The sequence below is a fragment of the Ambystoma mexicanum genome, chromosome 12 (genome assembly GCF_040938575.1).
Source record: "Ambystoma mexicanum isolate Mex_15411 chromosome 12, UKY_AmexF1_1, whole genome shotgun sequence".
Classification (NCBI taxonomy): domain Eukaryota; kingdom Metazoa; phylum Chordata; class Amphibia; order Caudata; family Ambystomatidae; genus Ambystoma; species Ambystoma mexicanum.
Window position 1 is genome coordinate 1219076632 of NC_090936.1, and position 23568 is coordinate 1219100199.

Genomic DNA, 23568 nt, shown 5'->3' on the forward strand with positions numbered 1-23568 from the left:
TCTCCTCCTGCTTTCTGGGGATCACGTCGAGGACTCTGCATTGGTGAATAGAGTGTATCTCATCATGGTCTTTGTCTGAATGATGATGAAACCGAGCTTATCATTTTGGGTACACCAACCAACTTTAAGAAACTAGGCCAGGAGTTCTCATCCTTCTTAATTGACGGTAACCTTATCAAGGTGGCCAAGGAGATGAAGACTCTGGGGGTTTACCTTGACTCTGCACTCTCCTTCGCTAAACAAGTGAACTCCTTGGCCTCTGCCACTGCTCACACATGTAAGCTTATCAGAACTGGTAACCCATTCCTGTCTGATAACTGCATGATCCTAGCCAGAGCCCTCATACTCTCTAGGTTGGACTATTGTAACGCCTTATACATTAGCTCCAACAAATCAATCATCCAGAGGCTACAAATCCTCCAAAACAATGCCCTAAGAGCGGCACACAGCGCAGCAAGAAGATCACACACATCTGCCATCAGGCTCAGCAATAATTTGCTCTCTACCCACAATAAGATCCTTCTAAAAACGGCATCCCTCACCTACAAAGCACTAAATAATGCCGCCCCCAGCTACCTTACAGATAGATTCCATAGGAGAACATCTACCAGACCCACAAGACTATCCCTCACCAATTGCCTCACCGTCCCAAGATTTAAGCTTTCCAAAGTTGGTGGTTGCAGCTTCCCCGTCAAATCGGTCCAACTCTGGAACTCCTTGCCACACCTCCGCAGAGAAATCCAACCATACCCGAATTTCAGACTTAATTACATTAATTGGCTACCAATCAGTAAGACCTGCTTAGGCACACTTTCTCTTCTGCACCCCTCTACTTGAACTATACTCTGTATATAAACTGTATATAATATTCTTGCTGTGTGTTAATGTATACTATTGATGCATCCCATCTGTTATCTGTACCACCCTGTCTACACCTGTAACACTTGTACTGAAGCTTTGCATAATACTGTAACTGTTACGCCCTGATACCTCTGGGTCTGGTGTGCATTATAAATGATTAAACAAACTATGTGCCATGGGCACAGATAGCCAAAAATGAATCTCATAAAAGCTCTCTCGGCCCTTGTGGTGGGGGCGGGCAAATGGATCTATGCATTCGAAAAGCAAACGGAGGGAGGAGTGCCCATAGCAGTAGGAGGCCTCAAAAGACTATTGGTAGCTACTATTGGAGATCAGGCTGCTGATGTGTGGGTAAAAGAGGGGTACCCGCGAGTAACCCTGGGGAAACAATACACAAAACCAGGTGTCCTTTAATAAGATTTGAGCGAAAAATGTGAGATACGCGGCGAAGAGCATTTCCTGACACACCCGACTTACAATCTATAATGCAATGCACTATGGGCGATGATGAAGATGCCACTCAAATTATTCTTAAGGTTCAAGAGATGTGGAGAGCAGAAACGGGTAACGCATGGGACCAATCAATACTCTTCTTCTATTTTTTTGTTAAACGGGGCCTACCCAAGGAAGTGCAGAAGGCACTAGACACATTTGTGGGTGTTGAAGGGATGGCCTGAAATACAGAGCATAATAGTACACCAGTGTAGGCGGATAAAAGAACGCGACAGGGAAACTACTCCGAGGTGTCAAGCAGAGGAAGCGAAACTAGTACAAAACATACTAGCCAAAGTGGCTGTGGAGGCGTCTGTGTCGATGCAAGTCCAGACAGAAGTGGCAGGGTACACCGCTAACTTTGCAAACGCAGAATAGTAGCGGTGTGGTCAGGAGGACAAGGACAGTGGGGCGGGAACACACAATATCCTGGCCCACAGTGGTAAGGACGACAACAACGAGGAAGAGGTGGGTTCCAAGGACCATGGGGAGGGGGTTTTGGGGGAATGGGACCCCGGGGAGGAGGAATGGGGCAATGTTGGAACTGTGGGAGGTGGGGACAATTCTCAAGAGAGTGTCGAAGCAGACAAGGGATGGGTTAGAGTTATAGTCAACAAATGATGGTATGCAACAAAATGATGGTATGCCCCCTCAAGGGGCACCCCAGGGGCCATCTCCCGGGATGACCTCTATACACTCTGAAATACACCAGGCATACACGCAGTTGCCCCCACAGATACCAGGCCTTCCCACACAGTAACAACCACAGCGGACAATGCAACAATACGTGCCTCACAACAACTTCCCGCAGAAAAGAAACATGAACCCCTTTAACGGAATGCCTAGTGGAACAGTAGCTCTGCTCCAGGGTGCAACAGTGGTGGGGGGAAAACCCCTTTGCATTTCCAGGGACAAATACCTACCATGACCAAGACAGCCCGCAGCACTTGCGTGTCCGTTCCTGTCGATGGCCCTCAACCCAGAAAAGGAGCCATTGGTGGGGACAGAGATGGGAAACGAGCAATTCATTTTTATGGTTGATTCGGGCACTGAGAAATCATGCACCAGTGAAGTGAATTTCCCGTTATCTTGCAAAACTCTCGACACGCATACTCTGGGGCTATTTCTACAGTTCCATACACTAAAGATTTGGATATAAAGGTTGTGGGAAGGTAGTACGCGCTCCCCTGCTATATTCGGAGAGTGGTCCTGTCAACTTGCACGGCAGGGATCTGCTCAGCAGCGTGTTTAACTAAAATGTTAAAACTACAACACTTAACCAATCAACAATGTGTTTGTCGTAGTTAAGCCACAGTACCTTAACATCATTCTCCCAATATTGATATCCAGTCTGAACACATTGGCGTCCTTCCTGTAAGCAGTTGCACACTCCATGCTGTTCTTTTACAATGAAATGAAGCCAACGTTCCTCTGTCAGGTACGCATATATAATCTGGTGTTCGTCCAAGAAAAACCTGCAAGTTTGTCTTTTAACAAGGAAACGCAAGACAAATGTTTCCAATTTCAGCCTTTCAGCGGCTGTCTTTGAGAGAGAGAACAGAACGGCAGCTTCGGCCTAACAAAAAATAATTTCCAGCTGCATCAGCTTATTTCAGTACCTGTTCTCGCCTGTTCAGTTTCACTTCTTAACTAGCATGGAAGTCCGCCATTTGTTCACACAAGCAACTTCATAGTAGGACATGTACTACCCATAATTATAATTGCTACCTATTAGTATCTGCTCTGATAAATGACAGTGCATAAGTGAGCCTTTTCTCTTTGCATGACGTCACATTTCAATATAGTGGATTTGTTTGTTTTTCTTTTACATGGATGACAAAGTAAGAATCATTCAAAGTGACTATTTTACAATTAATGAAGACGAGCAGTGTACGAGAATGTAAATGCATTTCTGTTAGTGTAAAGAAGCCTTTCAAAATGCTCTTCTCGTGTTTAACAAATGGCTGTACTTTGTTTGGAATTGTTGCACGCTCCGTTTTGTATTTACTTAATAAAGCGAGAAAATACCAGATCCATTGCTTTGACAAAATGATTCATATTTCAGTGATCATCTAGCTTTATCAACGCATTTTAACCCGATCGTGCAAACTGAAAGGTTCAGCAACATTCTCTATATCATTCACTTGTGCTAGGAAAGAGACGCTGCCAATGGTTATGAATGCACATGTGTGTTAAAGTCAACCCTGACAAAGTCAGTATGAAAGTTCCAGGCATATGTGGCTTGTCTTGGGCTGAGAGCTTTTCAGTTTATGATGGGGGGGGGGGGCTGCAATGGTAGAGGGGGGGTAGAAGATGGGAGTGTGCACCCAGAGACATTCCACTTGAGATGTGTGAATGAGACCAAGGATCGGGGGATAGCCGGAACAGCCTATGGTGTCATAGTGGTTGGGGGTGAGTAGGACAGAACCAGTCCAGGGATGGATGAGGTGTCAGAGGGAACCAGAAAGCGTGGAGGTGGGTACAGACGGGATCTCCGGAATGAGGCGTGACCCAGAACTGGCACTAGAAAACCCAGAGCTGGCCCAGATAAAAGGGTGGGATGGGAAGAGGGAGGACCAGAGCAACCAGTATCCTACTGGAGAGGTGTCATAAGGGGGTATAGCACAGCGTGCCAGGGGTCTTAGTGTGGAATGTCAGCCTGGGGAACGGGCAAACAGGTTTTGGCTCTGTCCACAGGTCCTTCGCCAGGCCGCTCATCAATGCTTCAAGTATGTGAGCGAGGCCTGGCCAAATTGGCACTGAGCAGCCAATCCACAGTGCTCCTCTGTGTTAGCACTCACCGTCTTGGCTGCAGGCTAGATGTTGTATTAAACTAATGTTTTTGTACATCACCAGCACAACCCCAAACCCTACACTTCTGTTACCAGTATGTGGTAGTATTCTTCTAGGCCTCAGGAGAGGGGTCCATTATATCTTTGGCTTATACCCTTGCCCAAGTTATAGTATATATATTATGGCGTAATAATGACCACTCCCCCAGTCTATTTCATTATGAGGTACACATGCCTTATTCACTTCTGCTGAACCATGTAGGGGGAGTAGCAAAGTTGCAAAAAAGGGGCTACACTGAGTCTTTTGTGGCAAGGCCTATAATTGGGCCTTCTCAAAAGGGGGGCAGGAACCCCTCTCAGTGAGCAGTGGGAGGCCTACCAGGGTTGTTGCCAGAGCCAGTCCTACCTCTGAGGTGCACAGTGGCAGCAGAGAGGGACCCAGTTCCTGCCCCCCTTGCCTGTTCTGTCCATTTGTTCTGTGCAGAACCGTATCTCCAGCCTTGCCTCTCAATACATATGCCCCCCAGTCTTCTCTTTCCGTTTCAGGGGCATTATTCAGAGGAGAAGAGCAGCTGGTGAACCCAGAAAGACAAAGAGGAAAGCTGAGAAAATCAGAGACGGCTACCTGCAAAATTGATACGCTGCATGGACCCACTCACCCCAACAGAGTGGCAAGAAAGAGTGGGACACCAGCTCCATCCGAAAGGAGGCGCGGCTTTGTCATGCAGAACGGTTGCAAAGCTGGGCAGCAGCCCCACGTGGCTACAGAACAAATTGGACCGACCAAGTTCGCCGATAGTCCTGATCCTCTAGACCACCATGGACTTGAAAGAGAAATGCCGCTGGACTTCCAGTAGGATCAAGGATGTTAATGGCCACAAAAACAAATTTTGAACTCTATCTTCCAGTAACAGCAGATCTGTGGGTTGGGCTAAGACCAGCTTTTAAGCCTTTCATTTTATTTTGTATTTTTATTTTATTGGACGTATGGCACCTATACACAAGTGTTTCCGGGTGCCACAAGACAAGATGGTGGGGGGAGGGGGCGGGGACAAGGGAGTAACAAAACAAAGATGGTTATATTGGCCTTGTGACAATCCCACCGTGAAAATGCTTAAGAAGGTGGTAAGTGGTGCTGGGGGGGGTGGGGTGGCCAAGAAGGCAAGTGCCAGGGGAAGAAAGGGGAAAAGGAGGATGAGTGCAGTGGGCAGGGTGCACCAAGTTGGGTTAGTCCGGGAAAGGGAGCCTGAGGGCAAGTGCTGTCGAAGGATGCAGGTTGTACTGGTGGGGGATGGTCTGGCGCATGTATGACTCTAAAGGGACCAGTCTCGAGTCGTAGCGGCAGAGGGAGAGTTAGCATGGGAGGGGAGGGGAAGAGGGAAGGAAGAGGAGAAAAGGAAAGTCTTGAAATGTTTCTGGAACTTTAGAAGATCCGGCTCAAGACGGAGGGGGGGGGGAGGCATGCCATTCCAGAAGGAGGAGCCGGCCACAGAAAGGAGTCTACCTCCCACTCTCTGCTTGGAGAAACATTTGACCTGAAGAGAGTTGGAGCCAGCGGACCATAGGACTCTGGTTGGGAGGCATTTAGGGAGGGAAAGCTGATTGTAAAGGAGTCCCAGGACGCCGGGGTGGATGATGCAGAGGGTCTTGAATTTGATCCTTGTGGTCAACCGGAGCCAGTGGCGAGATGTGGTCCCTGGGCTTGAGCCCAAGGACAAGTCTTGCTGTCCTATTCTGGATTAATTGGAGGGGGCGAAGGGAGGAAAGAGGCAGATTGAGGAAGAGGCTGTTCCTGTAGTCCAGCCTAGAGAGAACAGGGCTCTAGAGACATTGAGTTTCTGGGGGAAGGTGAGGAAAGGTAGAATGCCCCTGTAAGGAAGGCATGGTATCACCAGTATGACAGACACAAATTATGTAGTTCAAGGTTGTTTATTAAACTATTATTGGGTTGGAAAAACACCTATCTTTCCCCTCTGATCGACCCTCCCAGGGCCAACTGGGGTCCTTCCTATCATCTATCTTCCTCTCTACCTGTGGGGTTCCCCAGGGGTTTAACCTCTCACCCTGGCTCTTCAACCAATACCTGGCAACTCTCGTCCATTGAATTGCCATTTTCTGCTCAAATTTCCAGTGCTACGCTGATGAAACTCAACTCCTTTTCCAGCTCCCCTCGGCCACCTCCTCTCCCTCTCTCATCTCTGTTAGGCAGAATCCTGTGCAGTTCCCTTAGGGAGCACTACAGAAGATTAAGACTACAGGTATATGCAATAAATCCCCTTTGGTATCAGTCTGTACCACAAAGATTTAGTTGGTAGCTGTGGCTAAGCAGTCAGACTTATCTCAAGAGGGAGATGAGCAATATTTAAGGTCTACACAATAGGACTACAAGACTATGGAACAAGGAAACGCTGACCAAAGCCTTGTATCAAAAATATATATATTTATTTTACACACTCTTGATGTTCACACACAAATCACTATTCTTAAAGTAAGTTAAAACAGTCTGGAAAAGTATACACACTCCCTATTTAAATTGTAGACAAGTTTGAGCAAGAGTGAAAACTGAGCAAACCGGCACAGTGAAAACCAAGCAGAAATGGCACTCTAACAATTTCTCAAAAGGGAGGGAAAGGACAAGTTATACAGGGTTAAACTCTCTAACACACCAGCAACACTTCCAAAGTAAATTGTGAACAAGTTAGGCAAGGCAGTACTTTAGCATATGCAATACTGAGGTGAAAACCAAGCAAAACGGCTCTTCACAAGTTTAAAAAGAGGGAAGAAAAAGGTTGTTATAAGAGTTAGGTGCACCGACACATTTCTAGGTGAGAAGCAATCTAGAGAGGGCAGATGTAACAGATTTAGCCAGTGTCAATAGGCCTGTGCCAGTGTCAATGGTACGAGGCAAAGTGCCCAGGTGCAAAATGTTCTAGTAGCTGCAGTCAAGTCTTTGTTTAACGATTAGAAAAGGCAGTTGATGAAGGTGAAAGACAATGTTAAATGATGGGGGCGGCCAACCGAGTAGGTAAGTAAATGATTTAAAACACCTTTAGCAATACCCAACGAAACGGGAGGCCTGGCGGAACAATGTACCTTAAAAGTGGAAGAGGCTCCTGCGGTGGCAGTAGTTCCTGCAGTTCGGGAGATCCAGCAGAGCAGGAGAGGCTCTTGTCGTGGAGGAAGGTTTGAGTTACTGCACTGCCCATGGATGAAACCAGCCGCGGTGCTACCAAAATGAATAAAAGGTACGCTCCTTTAAATCGCGGTCCGGGTGGACGGGTGCCTGGCTATCCGGTCTCCGAGTGCAGGGCACTGGCGATTCGACCAAGGCAGGTCCTGGAAGGCGATTGGTGAACTGGTTGGCCCCACCAGCTCAAGGGAAGAAGACCCTTTCAGCGGAAGATCTTCTCTTGTCGTGGAGAAAAGTGGTGAGGATCTGCAGCAAGGGCTTCATCGGTGGTTCAGTCGTTGCAGATGTCTTCAGTTTCTCTCCTCTTCGGTTTCTTAGTTCCAGTGGCGATGTCTTGTCCTCCAGTCCTCAGGACCCTGCTTTTATGCAGCAAAATCCCATTCATACAGCCTAGCTGTCGCTCACACAGTGGGGTGGCTCTCCTGGCGGGAGAACCCCCCCAGCATATCAGGGCAGAGTGTGACTTGGGTTGCTGAGGCAACCCTGACCAGGGTACCTATTCCCCCCCCTCCCACACATCCTGTCTACCCCAAACTCAGTGGCGCTGAGAGGAGGGCTTCTGTGCAGATTGAACTTTTGAGATCGGATGATGAGGAAGAAAGTGGTCAGGCAAGATTAACAGTTAAATCCCTTGTTCAGTCGAAAGTCTTCAGTTCAAAGTTCAAGCATATCACAAAGTTCAATCCAATCTCAAGGGGCACCAACGTGGTGCCGGACTACTCTGCTACTTAGTATCGAACCTTCACTTCTTAAAAGTTCAAAGAGAACATTTATCGGCTTTCTCCTTTTACTCGCCTTTCATCAAACGCCTTACGTGACACTTTGTTGCTGCTCGTAACCTTTAAACATACGCAGCTCGGTTAACACAGTTGCCGTCAACTCACCGTCTGTATGCAAGGTTCGGCTTGTGGCTTTGATCGCAGAGTCGAGGGCGATACCACGGCAACTGCACTTCTCCCCTGGTTCGTCAAGTCCGGGAGGAGGGCACCAGGCATCTCGGAGGCTCCTTATGGGATCTGAAGGCCTTTCTTCTTCGACACACGTGCTGTTTCCTAGTCTTCAACAGCCCATCGATTGTTTGTCAAACAGGTCATGGGTACATCTCTCCTTGGTTTCTCCCTGTGACTTTTCGTCTGGCTTCCTCGATTCAGCTGCCGCCATGAATAGCATTCTCCTTCTCTGGCTCTGCTTCGATCCTCCCCTCGCTCGCTGCCCTGCTGCTCATAGTGTGCTCTCATGCCCTGCCTTTTATACGTGAAGGGAAGGGTAACGGGAATCGGGTGTGAGTGGTTTCTCCCAGCCCTTGAGAAGGTGGAGCTGAAACTTGGACTTCTTGGCAAGGTCTGTGATGTGTCGAGAGGGAGGAGTCAAAGATGATCCCAAGGTTTTTTGCCTCACAGGTGGATGAGGGAGTGGGACCCAAGGAGTCTGACCAGGGAGAGGGGGGAATCGGGGAGCAGGTGTCCAAATTAATAGGATCTCTGTCTTATTGACTTTAAGGCAAATATGATTGGCAGAGCAGGCAGTCGGGTGTGAAGGAGGAGGAGGAGGTAGAAGATGGAATATGGCAGCTTGAAGGAGAGATGTGTCTCATCTGCATAACCCTGGAAATGAGATGAGAAAGTGGAGATCGGGTAGGCCAGAGGGGCCAGATAGATGTTGAAGAGCCATGGGTTAGAATGGAGCCCTGGGGGAGGCCACAGGTAGAGTGTGGTGGAGGTGAGAAAAGGACCCATTTGAGGGAGGGAGAGAGGGAGGGAGAGAGGGAGGGAGAGAGGGAGGGAGGAAGGGAGAGAGGGAGGGAGGGAGGAAGCAAGCCATTTCAGTGTGGAGTGTCTGTTGGGGGATGACCAGTTTCTCCATGAGTTTGCCCAGGAAAGGGGTGATGGAGATAGGGCGATAGTTGGCTGGGCAAGAAGGGTCAGCAGTCAGTTAGGAGAGGGTGCACAAGAGTGCTTGAGGAGGTCTGGGAAGGAGCCGGTGACAAATGAGTGGTTGCAGAGGTCAGCCAAGACTGGGGCGAGAGAGGCAATGTTGTGCTCGATGGTTCTGGGGGAGCACCTGTTTAGAGGAGACTTTCATAGAGCAGACTACTCTAGAGATCTCCTCTGGCGCAATTGGAGAGAAAGAGGAGAGTATGGAGGGGCGAGGTGGTTGGAGAGGGGCAGCAGAAGACAGAGCGGACAGGATGTCTAAAGTTTTGGAGGAGAAGTGGGTGGCCAGTGCAGAGCAGAGGGCCTGGGAGGGGGGAGGGAAGAGGGAAGAGAAGACTGCGGTAGGATTGGCAAGTTCCTTGCAGATTTTAAAGAGTTCAGCTGTGTTGTTGGTGGTTTCAGGGATACAGTCTTGGACATGAGCAGATGGAGAGATGGTATTGCCTTTGGAGTAGGCGGCAGGCAGTTTGCCAGAGGATGAGCTAGATGGCAGCCACTTCCGCTCTGCAGCTTTGCACTTGCGTTTCAAACCTGCCAAGTCTGAGTCCTACCAAGAGTTGCATTTGGAGGCAGGCTTCATGTGCATCCTCACGAATGGGGCAAAGCATGTCCAGGGTGTTGGAGATAGAGAGGTGGAGATTAGCAAGAACAGAGTCGGAGGGAGAGTTTACTGAGGGGGGCGGAAGAAGGATGAGGGAAGAGGGAAATTCAGCGACTGACACGCGCTTCGTCTGTCGAATGACTGGGAAGGAGACTGGCAGTGCTGGTGGAGGAGTCAGGGGACAGGGTAGGTCAAGGTGAGAAGAGAGGAGAGAGTGGTCGGACCAGGAGAGAGTGGTAATGAGAGCATCGAGGGCGTGTCTGGCTGAGTGGGTTGGACCAAAAGGAAGGGTAGAGAAGAAAAGTGTTGCAAAGGTTGTGAAAGAGAACGGTGGCCCCATCAAGAGAGCCGAGATGGGTGTTTAAGTCCCCAAGGAAGATAGGTTTGGGGGAGGAGGCAAGAAGAGGGGACGGGTTGGCTCATTATGAGAGGAAGTAAGGGGTTGGGGGGGGGGGTTGTTTGTATATGATAGTGGGAGTAAGCAAGAAAGTAGGTGAGACAGACAGCCTGCAGACTAGGCTTGGGTGGGGATGATTGAAGCCGGAACCCACTCTGGGAAGATCAGACCCACACCACATTAGCTCGCAATGAGGGAGAGGGAGAGGGAGAGGGAGAGAAAAAAAAAAACACACACACGAACACACACAGAAGACACATGTACGGGTGGGAAGAGTGGTGGTGGGAGGAGGAATGGTGGTAGAAGCAGCGGGAGAAGGGGTGGTTTGATTCAGTGATGCAACAGGATAAACGCCAGCTACAAGTACTAATCGGAATGCACCAAAAACAGCGGTCATTGTCTTCTTTTATGGCACTTAAAAATGGTAAGCACAGGTACATGAACTGGCTGAGAAATCGCAGGAATGCCCTGAATCAACAAGATGTGGAACATATGCTGAATCTGTTCTCTTCTAAAATTACAGCAGAGATGTGGAGGATTCTGAAGGCGCTAAGCGGACTGTAGCAAGCAGTTACGGCAAACCCGATAGCCTCGAGTACCTGGGTGAGTCATTTCAGTTCTATTTTCAAAGGTCATGCGCAAGTAGAAGAGGCAGATGGAACCGAGACACCGCCATCACGGTCCTTTGAAGCCAAAAGAGATGGATATCCTGGAGTTAATAAAGACCGCAAGCGGCTCGAGAGCCACGAGGCCGGATGGCCTGACAAACCTCATACTCGAGGACAATCCGGAACAATGGGCAGACGTGATGCACTACCTGTTTAATAACATCAAACACACTACAGAGATACTATCATCTTGGTTAACATTGATTATAGTACCTATATTCAAGAAGGGCGACAGACATGTACCTACGAACTATAGGTCCATGGCCCTAACGGATGTGATGGGCAAAATGTTTGCAGCATTGGCACTAAAATAATTGAACGCATGGAGTGCGAGGACATATCATTATGATTGTTGGCAATCTAGATTTGTCAAAGGGACTGGCACATCCCTAGACATGTTTATAATTAATTTCTTCAAAATCAGAGCAAATATAACTAAAGGAAATCCAATCTTTCTGGCTTCAGTATTTATCACAGGCTTTTGACCTTGTAAATAACTCTACTTTGTGGTCTTAATTGGACGCATGGGTTACCCACAAGATTTGTGAGAAGCTATTGGGGCCCTCCACACGAACACAAAAATACAAATCAGACTGAACAATCAGGGTGATCTCACTGATTCTATTTTAACAACTATTGGTTTGAAGTAAGGGTGTCAACTGGCACCAGCAATTTTCAATCTTTGTGTGTCAGATGTGGAAAACACCTTTAACGACATAAGATGCTCCCCACCCAGATTGTCAGGGACTCCAGTAAACAGACCTTTGTACGCGGACGATCTAATAATTATGGATCAAACCGAGATCGGTCTGCTGTACCAACTGGACCCCCTATCAAATCAAATGGGCTGCAGATAAATGCTAAGAAATCCAGAATCTTGATTCTTGGGTCGCGAGTCAGAAGATTAAAGCACATAAGGTGGTCCATGGATGGTGTGGACATTTTGGAAGTGAAATACATTATATTTCTAGGCTCGTTAATCAACGATAGCTTAACAGACTCTGATAGAATCTTGAGCCTAAGAGGCAAAATCAAGACTCTGGCAGTACAGGACAAAAAAACATTTAGAACTCGCTATTGTAAGTTTTCCATCATCCCGCTATTAAAATTCTATGAATTGAAGGTTCTGCCTATTCTGATCTATGGGGCAGAAGCTTCTCTCACCTTATCTGGGAAAATGTTGTCCGCTCTGGAAGGTCAATTCTGGAGATCTGAGCTTAATCTGCCGAACTGCATACCATCAGCCGCAATAAGAAAGGATCTTGGTTTAAACTCAGTTTGTGACACCTGTGTAGAAAATTCTCTTTCTATCGGAAATGCCTTCTGCCCCTAGGTGAAGGGGGGATTTTCAACTCTTGGACACTCATTGCTACTGGGAAAAGAGACAATCCTTACAGAATGCAGAAACGTGTCTTAAGGTCAGTTAACCCAGCTATGTACGACAGAAAAAGTGCTTTTGGAAATCCCTAATTGGGTAAAGCGTAAAATTCTTGATCAAGATTGAATAAACACCTTGGCAGCGGTACGCCAATATAAGATCTACGGAAAAGGCCAAGTCGAAACCAGAAGCAGAGGCTCGTTGCCGTCCTATTTGGAAAAATTCCCTTCAGATAAAAGTCATCAACAATTTCTCAAACTTCGGCTCAACTTGTTGGTAACGAGGAAGTTCTTGAGAAAGGGAAAAAACCTGAACACGGAGACTACAGCTGCAGATTATGTAAGGACAATAACGAGACCATATATCATCTTGTAATGGAATGCTCCAGAATCAAAAACTTAAGGAGAAATCTGATGGGAATGTTTTTCTGCCACTTTCAATCTATGAGCGAGAAGGGCAAATGGGCATATATGATGCAAGGTACAGGCATTTTGCTCACTTTTGCCCCCCTGGATGTGGCGGAAGAAATCTTCAAAAAAAATTGAAGGAACATGCGATCCCTAAAAAGACCATTAAGAAGCTACACAATGAAAGGAATGTCCAGGTTTACGATTGTAAACTACTTTATGAAAGTAACATATTTATGTTGTGTTGATTTATGGTCATAATGTTTTTTTTAATGTAACTAAAAGCAAAATGTTTGGCTTTAAACCATATGCTAAAAAGAATAAATAAATAACGGAGCACTTTGCAGAGGTATACAACAGTATAGATGCATAACGGAGCGCTTTTCATAGGTATACAACAGTACAGATGCATAACCTACCGCTTTACAGAGGTATACAACAGTATAGATGCATACCAGAGCGCTTTTCAGAGGTATACAACAGTACAGAGTCATAACGTGGCGCTTTACAGAGGTATACAACAGTACAGATTCATAACGGAGAGCTTGTCAAAGCTATACAACAGTACCGATGCATAACGGAGCACTTTACAGAGATATAGAACTGTACAGATCCATAACGTAGCACTTTGCAGAGGTATAGAACAGTACAGATGAAGAACCTAGCGCTTTACAGAGGTATACAACAGTACAGTTGCATAATGTAGCGCTTTACAGAGGTATACAACAGTATAGATGCATAACAGAGCGCTTTTCAGAGGTATACAACAGTACAGATTCATAACAGAGAGCTTTTCAAAGCTATACAACAGTACAGATGCATAACCTAGCGCTTTACAGAGGTATACAACAGTATAGATGCATAACAGAGCGCTTTTCAGAGGTATACAACAGTACAGATACATAACATAGCGCTTTAGAGAGGTATACAACAGTACCGATGCATAACGGAGCACTTTACAGAGATATAGAACTGTACAGATCCATAACGTAGCACTTTGCAGAGGTATAGAACAGTACAGATGAAGAACCTAGCGCTTTACAGAGGTATACAACAGTACAGTTGCATAATGTAGTGCTTTACAGAGGTATACAACAGTACAGATGCATAACAGAGCGCTTTACAGAGGTATAGAACAGTACAGATGCATAACAGAGCGCTTTACAGAGGTATAGACAGTACAGATCCATAACGTAGCACTTTGCAGAGGTATAGAACAGCTATACAACAGTACAGATGCATAATGTAGCGCTTTAAAGAGGTATACAACAGTACAGATGCATAACAGAGCGCTTTACAGAGGTATAGAACAGTACAGATGCATAACGTATTGCTTTAGAGGTATAGAACAGTACAGATCATAACGTAGCACTTTGCAGAGGTATACAACAGTACAGCTGCATAACGGAGCGGGGCAACAGGTGGTAGGATACGGAAGGGCACAGAGGAGGGGTACAGCTATCCTTGGTGGCAGGGAGGAAAGGGGTGGGCGGGGTCTAGCGAGTCAGGTGGCGCGAGGGGCTATGTGATGTCTTAGCTGTTGCAGAGAAGAGACTCCTTGAAGAGGTATGTCTTGAGTTCTTTTCTGAATTGTTTGAGCTTGTAAGTGCTATGAAAACAGTTGTTATCCTATTTGATGGTACCCATTGTGTCTGATGTGGGGGCATGTCTGATGCTGACGAGGAGGCGGTTCCATAGTCTTGGGACGTAGGCAGAGAAGGTTTGTTTTCTGTTCCTTTGCTCTTTACAGTGGCAGATTTCAAGTCTGCACGTGTCCTGGCTTCTGGTGGTGCGCTGTCCGCCGGCGATACAGAGTTTCTCTGCGAGGTAGCTGGGTGACTTGGGGGGCCTGTCTTATAGATGATGCAGCAAGACTTGAAGGTGATTTGTGCGTGCAGTGGAAGCCAGTGGAGGTTGATGAGGGCCAGGGTGATGAATCTGCGTAGGCCTTGATGAGAAGTGCAACAGCATGTAGGACACTTCTCTGGGGCACAAAGGAGGACGACGGAGGCGAGTGGTTGTTTTGCCAGGGGTGAGTTGCCCGCAGAGAAGATTGCCACAGGGAGCTAGGAGGTATGAGGAGGGTATTTTACACCCTGAATGTTTGTGTGCTCGTTTTGGCGAGTGAGTGTTGAAACAATGCACAAGTTACAGGAGCGCAAATGCACTCCTACTTAACAGCTGGGTCAGTACCTCTGAGTAAATTGGTTGCAACTCGCATGGGGCCAGCCTGCATTTCACAACCTTCAGTGCCGACTCAACCTTTCGTCCTCTCAAGGTTGATACAATGCCAAAGCCTCTCACCCTGTGAATTCTATCTACACAGTAAATACCCACACCACATAAGCTTTTTTTTTACTTAGCAATGCTAGTCTGTGATGTGTCTAATTGGTTGGTATGAAAGCAGTGTGCTATTAATGCATTGTGGTGCGTGTGTTAAACAATGACTTATGTGTAGTAGGCAATAGGGCAGTATACAGAGATGTCTGGTTGTCTCTTGGAAGGTAAGACATGTTCAAGCACACTGGTGTAATTGTTTTTCTGACTGATTTTGTGACTAATGCGTGTTTAAAATGAAGATACTGGCTATGAGTGGAACACGTGTATGGGTGGGGCATATGGCGGTAGGTGTGGTCTAATTTTATGGGTGGGGCATACCTTTGTTGGGGCGGAGCTTAGGCCCCCCAAATCGAGAGGTAACGCACGTTTTGTATTGCGCTACAGTACAATATGTACCATCAAACCAGTGCGGGGTGCCATGTGGGGTGCCAGTGAGTGGGATATGGAAACCAGTGTGGGGTGCCAGTGAGTGGGATATGGAAACCAGTGTGGGGTGCCAGTGAGTCGTATATGGAAACCAGTGTCGGTGCAAGTGAGTGGGATATGGAAACGTGGGTGGGATATGCAAACCAGTGTGGGGTGCCAGTGAGTGGGATATGTAAAGCAGTTTGGGGTGCCAGTGAGTCGGATATGGAAACCAGTGTGGGGTGCCAGTGACTGGGATATGGAAACCAGTGTGGGGTGCCAGTAAGTGGGATATGGAAACCAGTGTGGGGTCCCAGTGTGCGGTGCCAGTGAGTAGGATATAGGAACCAGTGTGGGGTGCCAGTGAGTGGGGTATAGAACCCAGTGTGGGGTGCCAGTGAGTGGGATATAGAAACCAGTGTTGGGTGCCAGTGAGAGGGGTATGGGAACCAGTGTGGGGTGCCAGTGAGTGGGATATGGAAACCATTGTGGGGTGCCAGTGAGTCGTATATGGAAACCAGTGTCGGTGCAAGTGAGTGGGATATGGAAATGTGGGTGGGATATGCAAACCAGTGTGGGGTGCCAGTGAGTGGGATATGGAAACCAGTGTGGGGTGCCAGTGAGTGGGATATGGAAACCAGTGTGGGGTGCCAGTAAGTGGGATATGGAAACCAGTGTGGGGTCCCAGTGTGCGGTGCCAGTGAGTAGGATATAGGAACCAGTGTGGGGTGCCAGTGAGTGGGGTATAGAACCCAGTGTGGGGTGCCAGTGAGTGGGATATAGAAACCAGTGTTGGGTGCCAGTGAGAGGGGTATGGGAACCAGTGTGGGGTGCCAGTGAGTGGGATATGGAACCCAGTGTGGGGTGCCATTGAGTGGTATGTGGAAACCAGTGTGGGGTGCCAGTGAGTGGGGTATGGGAACCAGTGTGGGGTGCCAGTGAGTGGGATATGGAACCCAGTGTGGGGTGCCAGTGAGTGGTATGTGGAAACAGTGTGGGGTGCCAGTGAGTGGGGTATGGGAACCAGTCTGGGGTGCCAGTGAGTGGTATGTGGAAACCAGTGTTGGGTGCCAGTGAGTGGGGTATGGGAACCAGTGTGGGGTGCCAGTGAGTGGGGTATGCCCACCAGTGTGGGGTGCCAGTGAGCGGGTTATGGAACCCAGTGTGAGGTGTCAGTGAGGGGGATATAGAAACCAGTGTGGTGTGCCAGTGAGTGGGATATAGAAACCAGTGTGGGGTGCCAGTGAGTGGGATATAGAAACCAGTGTGGGGTGCCAGTGAGTGGGGTATAGAAACCAGTGTGGGGGTGCCAGGGAGTGGGGTACGGGAACCAGTGTGGGGGTGCCAGTGAGTGGGGGTATGCAAACCAGTGTGTTGTGCCAGTGAGTGGGGTAGGGAAACCAGTGTGGGCTGCCAGTGAGTGGGGTAGGGAAACCAGTGTGGGCTGCCAGTGAGTGGGGTAGGGAAACCAGTGTGGGCTGCCAGTGAGTGGGGTATGGGAACCAGTGTGGGCTGCCAGTGAGTGGGGTATGGAACCAGTGTGGGTGCCAGTGAGTGGGGTATGCAAACCAGTGTGGGGTGCCAGTGAGTGGGGTATGGAAACCAGTGTGGGGGTGCCAGGGAGTGGGGTATGGGAACCAGTGTGGGGGTGCCAGTGAGTGGGGGTATGCAAACCAGTGTGGGGGTGCCAGTGAGTGGGGTATGCAAACCAGTGCGGTGGACCAGTGAGTGGGGTATGCAAACCAGTGCGGGGGGCCAGTGAGTGGGAATATGGAAACCAGTGTGGGGTGTCAGTGAGTGGGATATGGAAAACCAGTGTGTTGTGCCAGTGAGTGGGGTAGGGAAACCAGTGTGGGCTGCCAGTGAGTGGGGTATGGGAACCAGTGTGGGCTGCCAGTGAGTGGGGTATGGGAACCAGTGTGGGCTGCCAGTGAGTGGGGTATGGAAACCAGTGCAGGGTGCCAGTGAGTGGGGTATGGAAACCAGTGCAGGGTGCCAGTGAGTGGGGTATGCAAACCAGTGCGGGGGGCCAGTGAGTGGGGTATGCAAACCAGTGCGGGGGGCCAGTGAGTGGGAATATGGAAACCAGTGTGGGGTGCCAGTGAGTGGGATATGGAAAACCAGTGAGTGGGATATGGAAACCAGTGCAGGGTGCCAGTGAGTGGGGTATGGAAACCAGTGCGGGGTGCCAGTGAGTGGGGTATGCAAACCAGTGCGGGGGGCCAGTGAGTGGGAATATGGAAACCAGTGTGGGGTGCCAGTGAGTGGGATATGGAAACCAGTGTGGGTTGCCAGTGAGTGGGGTATGGGCGTTGCAGGGCATGTTCTCAGTTTCACTGACCGCATTAAAAGCCTTGGACTGGTCAGTATTTTGCACAATATTTGTTTTCTAACTAGATGAATTATACAAACATTCCGATGCATGAACATGAAATCATTCAGCGATGCATTTACTTGAAATGAAACTATCACACACCCTACTCTGCTGTCATTATTTGTCTATAAATACAATGCAGACCTGGTAATATGAGAGATTGGAGCGAGTGTGAATGGGGGCCATTGTGCCTCATCACCCAAAATGCTATTTCTCTGACGTACAACTTTTCTTTTGCAGTTTCTCACCTTCTCGGAACGACTTGCAAATGTTAACATCGATATCATCCATCGTATCGACAGGACTGGGAGTAATTCTGAGGTGAGACTTTGAAGGATACTCTTTTATGGTCTGCGGGACTACGTTTGAAGAACTGTCCTTAAATGGCCTCTGTTTTAACGCTGACCCCATCTGTTGTCCTATTTGAAGCTGCGCACGTATGTTCTAGAGAGATATTTCATATTGATTGGTCACCTGGAGAGTTCTGCTCTTTGTTTCATGGGACTTCTTGCTGCTGAGCCTTCTTTCGTTGGACGCCAAAAGATTCTTTGTCAATCCAGGGACATGTTCTGTATTTTCTAGGCATTTGTGCAAGGTGAAGAGGGGGCTTGCTGCGCTTGTGATGGGGTGGGATCAACAACAGAACACTTGGTTGGAAGAATCCCTAGCACTGGGTTCTGCAACCTTTGGCTGTCCAGATGTTTTGCACTACGGCTCCCATCATCACTAGCCGGCATACTCAAAGGTAAGAGGTCATGGGAACTGTAGTCCAACACGTCTGGAGAGCTGCAGGTTGCAGACCCCTGCCCTAGTAGGTAAGAGTAAACCTGCGTAAGGTGTACTCGGGCAAGCATTGTAAGCATGGAGAGGGAAGTGACTTGGTGTAGCAAGGGTTGCTACCTCGACCTACTGACTAGTTTCCAGATACCTGTGGATCTTGTCTCTGGGGCTGTATTCCTAGTAGGACCGAATGACCCGTTCCTTCATGAGTCCCCAAGAATGCTTCTGGGTTTCGTCGTGCCACTTTTCCCAGCTCTCCCAGGGATTGCTTGCTATTTCACTACCCCATTTGTACAACTAGCCCATTATTGCTGCAAGGTAGTCCATCCAAAAACCTGCAAAATAAAGGTCTGAACCTTCTTTATTTCCTAGGGGATGAATATTGCAAGTGCATAGTTGTGTAGGGAGATTTGATGGCATCTAAGGGTTCTCATTTACATTAGGGTACTAAGAAATGGTCCCTAAGTGTGCTGGTGATAGGCCCATGGTATTTTTGCTGACTAATAGTAAACCTGCCGGGTCCTCAATGGTGGAGAGTTCCTGCCACACAGCACCGAAATGTAATTCTTTCTGCAGCATGATTACCTGCCGCAGGTCCTGGCATAGCCCCAAGCGGGCCTTTTGGCTTTCTCTGGAGCGGAGGTTAGGTTCTCGGAAGCGTGGTAGAATGAACACCATGTCACGATGTTTGCTTTGAGCCTGGAGTTTGGCTTGTCAGTCATGAATTTATGGCTGCCAAAACATTGACCGCGGTGTGGATGGTGATTGGACGGCTGGGGTAGCAGCCAGGTGCCTGCGTGCGTGCTTGTGAATGAATGAATGAATGAATCTCTGAGGACCTGTCCGGAATCATATGCAATGTAAAGTCGTCTTTTATATATACCTTTTCTGCCAATAATGTTGGCCTTGCTGCGCATGGCTCTGTAAGAAAGGAGGGCAGGGTGTATTAGTTGGGAGGCAGAAATCTTTGGTGTTGATGGATGCAGGCTGGAGGTACCAGTTGGTACCAGTTACCTGTGTGTCGATATGATCATCTCTAAGTTGTTTGCGGTTGGTACCAACCAGGCAGGGTAGACATGCGGGCAGCCCCCGGATTGTGGAGTGTAGAAATTGACAGCATGGTTGTTGATAGAAAGTACACTATGATGGGAAGTTGTCTGAAGGAGTGTGGGAGGTGTAAGGACGCAAGAGTTTAGTAGTGAGGAGTTGGATGAGGGGGGGTGGAGAGTGGGGGCGAGGGTGTTGTCACTTCCTGGCTCTTGGTTGTAGATTTCACTGAGATTAAAGGTGTGGACAGGTGCCAAGCAGGCGATGTTCCATGAGTCAGCTCGGTTTGTCACAGATTTTAGTGCCAAGAGTTTCGAAAAATGCTTGTTGCAAATTAAAATTTCTGGTGCACAGGTTTTAGTCGGTTGCTATTATTTTTCATTTAGTGGTTGGTTAAAAAGCCAAGTCTTGAGCTGTTTCCTGAAAGACGGGTGGCTCTCCTCCAGGCGGAGAGGTTTGGGTAGGGTGTTGAACAGTTTTGTGGCTTGAACTGAAAAAGAGGATCCTTCTTGCTGTTTCTTGTTGAGGTTGGGGACTAGCACTAGTGCAGCACTGCTGGACCAAAGTGTTCTGGAAGGAGTGCAGTGTTGAAACATATATGTCTGAAGGAGGAGGCCCCACTCCATAGTATGATTGATGGGCTATGCAAAAGGTTTTGAAACAACCATTTTTTTGGTAGGTAACCAGTGGAGAGTACGAAATGCTGGCATGATTTGTTCAAATTGCTTCATTCTGAGAAATATTCTTGCTGCTGTTTTTTTAATAAAATGTATTTATTTAATTTTGTTATTTTCTTTGGTTTTCCTGAACTCTGGGCAACATTCAACATGCAACGGGTAACTGTATCCCACCATCCTACCCCCTTCCCACCTCCCAAACCGAACCTTGAGTCTTCAAGGCATTAGTCTTTAATCTTTTTCCAATATGCAGAATTTATGCCGACAGTACCCTTCTCTAAAGTCTACATGCATGAAGTCCATCACCTCCTCCCAGTCTGTTGTGAATTTGGGTTGGATTCCCTGTAGCGAGCATCCATTCCATCGCTATGAACGGCCATACCTCAGCCAACCAGTCTTGTTGTACTGGGGGGTCTTTAGCCTTCCATTTCTGCGCCATCAGTAGGAGAGCTGCCAATGAGAGGATTGTATAAGCCTTCCGAGTAGTCTTTGCCCATCGCCTGTTAGCCTGTACATTTAGGCACAGTAGTCCCTCTTTTGGTCCCCTGGGCTTCTCTGTTCCGAATATTGTATGCAGATATTGATCGGTTTGTTTGTAGTACCCCTCCAGTTTTGGACACCCCCACCAAATGTGTCACCAGTCCCCCATCCCGCCAGCACTCCCATGCAGTATTGTGGTTCATTTGTTTCAAATGAGTGGGAGTGTAATGCCATTGTGTCATGAGCTTATACCAAAACTCTTATGTGCCTTTCTTGAGTTTGTTTCGGGATCTCTCGCCAGAGCCGCTCCCAGTCTTCCTGTAGCATGGGTTCCCCTACTGTGTCTTCCCATGCACTTGTATATTTTGTGGTAGCTCCTTGTTCCGCATCTAGCCCTATACTATATATGTAAGAGATTAGTTGTTTGCCGCCTGTGTCGGTGGCTAGGAATGTTTCAAACAGGGTTAAGGTGACAAGTGGCCACCTTCCGCTGTTGGGGATGCATTAGCCAGTGACGGAACTGAAGATATTGCATTCTATCTGTTTCAGATAGCCCTAGGTCACTCTTACACTGGATAAATGTCTTTATGTCCTGTCCCTGGAACATATCCCCTATTTTCGTACATCTCGCTTCTTTCCATTTCTTGAATGCCCCCACAGCGATGTCTGGGGTGAATTGGGGATTGCCAAACATCTGGGTACAAGAGGAGGGGAATGTAGTGAATTGCCTGATCTGGGCCAGTGAGCCCGAGTATTTTCTACTCCGTTTAGCGATTTCCGTGCTATGCATGTTGCTCGGGCGATCCATAACTTTTCACCTAATAGGGCGCCGTCCACAGCCTGGTCCATCTGGCGCCATATCTTCCCTGATTCCGGTGCCAGCTGGTCTTTGATTCTGATTTGGGCGGTGTTATAATACATGCAGAGGTCCGGCAGACCTAGTCCCCCTTTTTTGGTTGGCGTCTGGAGCAATTTCATCACCACCCGGGGGTTGAGGGGCTTGTGGTTCCAAATGTATGGGTTTATAATTTTGTACACTGCTCGGAAGAATGATTCCTGTGCTATAATCGGGGGGCTTGGAAATAGTATGGAAGTCTGGGAAGGACCATCATTTTCATCACGTTTATCCTGCCCAGCCAGGAAGTTGAAAGGGGGCCCCATTTACATAATTGTATCTGCCCGCCATCTTGGAATCAACTTTTCAGCTGCTTTTTGGATTCTTTTTTTGAAGTGTTCTCATTAGGTAATATCTAGTTTGGATAGTATTAGGTAAATTATGGTCATGGCCCTGTGGGTGAATGCTAAGTAAGGTACGGTGCATCGTAGCATACACAGCTGGGAGAAACAGATTCTGATGATGGCTTTGACCAGTGGACCAAGAGTGAGGGTATTGTCCATTTTCATTCCAAGATTTCTTACCATGGTTGACAGGTTTGGGCATGGCACCCTCTCGCCAGGCCACAGGATTGTGGTGGAATCAGAACCTGTAGAATTACAGAGCATTAGCTCTGTTTTTTTAGGGTTTAGTTTAAGTCCGTTTGCAGTCACCCATGCGTCGATTTGTGCAAGGCAGTATGTCCGGGGCGTTTGGTGATGGGTGGTTCATAAATGTGCACATTTGTCATCTGCATCGTTGTAACGGGAGATAACAGATTTATTGATGGTGTCAAGTAGGAGTGTCCTGTAGATGTTCAAAAGTAGAGGTGAGAGTGTGGATCCTGGAGTTACTCCGCAGGTGAGTGGGCGAGGCCGGGAATTGTAGTGGCCCAAGATTATGGTTTCCGTTCTACCCATGAGGAAGAAGGGGATCCAGTGTAGAGCTGATTCTCCAATATCAATATCTTCCTATTTTTAGGAGAATCTTGTGTCTGATGGTGTCAAAAGCTGCTGCAATGGTTTCTTCCTCATTTTTTAAAAGTGTATCCCAGATGGAGCAAAGAGCAGATTCTGTCCTGGGAGAAAGCCCAAAACAGTTCTGTGCCTTAGGATAAGTTTACCACCACAGGGTTTCTTGCGCAACCGGTAGGTATAAAGAGAGGAGTGCGACAGGGCTGTATTTTGGCCCAAAAAGTCAAACATAATCCTATTTAAACATCCAGTGAAAAAATGTAAAACTTTTGCCTGGAATTTGGGTGCTCAAACTATTCCAATTGTTACAGAAGTCATCTATTTAGGCACGCAGATAAGAGCGTATACTACCAAAAACATCTATTGGAACTATTGGAGTTAAAAATCATAAATTTGAGGACCCAAATGAAAAGAATTCACCTGCAGTATTGTACGTTTTTTATTATTCACATGATTAACTTTTATATTGGAAAGGTGATGCCAATTGTATTATGTTTATTGAATTTGTATAGCGCTTTAAGCCAAAGCGCTTTACAACTTAATTTCCAGGCTTTTGATATTGATTGGGATAAAATAAAAGCAAATATTTGGAAAAAATCATTGGCAATCTCCTGCTGTATTCCAATGGCCTGTATAAGGTATGAGTTAGGTCTTGTTTCTTTGTTTTCATATCTGCAATGGAAATGGATTGGAATGTACAGGTTAATTTTTGAATCTCCTCCCTCATTATATGAGGAAGTTGCTATATACAATCGATTTTTGAATAAACTGAAAATACAATGTGATTAAAATCTTGCATTATGCTGCTACTGATACCGAAACGTTGCTCCAAAATCCAATGAAAGTAAAAGAAAAATTGAAAAGGATGGATTGGATAAGAACTATTGAAAAGATAAG

General features: G+C 47.5%; 1 protein-coding gene across 1 annotated transcript in view; it reads left to right on the forward strand.

The window, feature by feature from the left end:
* Positions 1–23568, forward strand: part of UTP20 (UTP20 small subunit processome component) — a 1390303-nt gene that overhangs the window by 19686 nt on the left and 1347049 nt on the right. The window contains exon 2 of the mRNA XM_069629877.1: positions 18080–18160. Coding sequence (XP_069485978.1) covers positions 18080–18160 — 81 coding nt within the window. The remainder of the gene's footprint in view (positions 1–18079; positions 18161–23568) is intronic.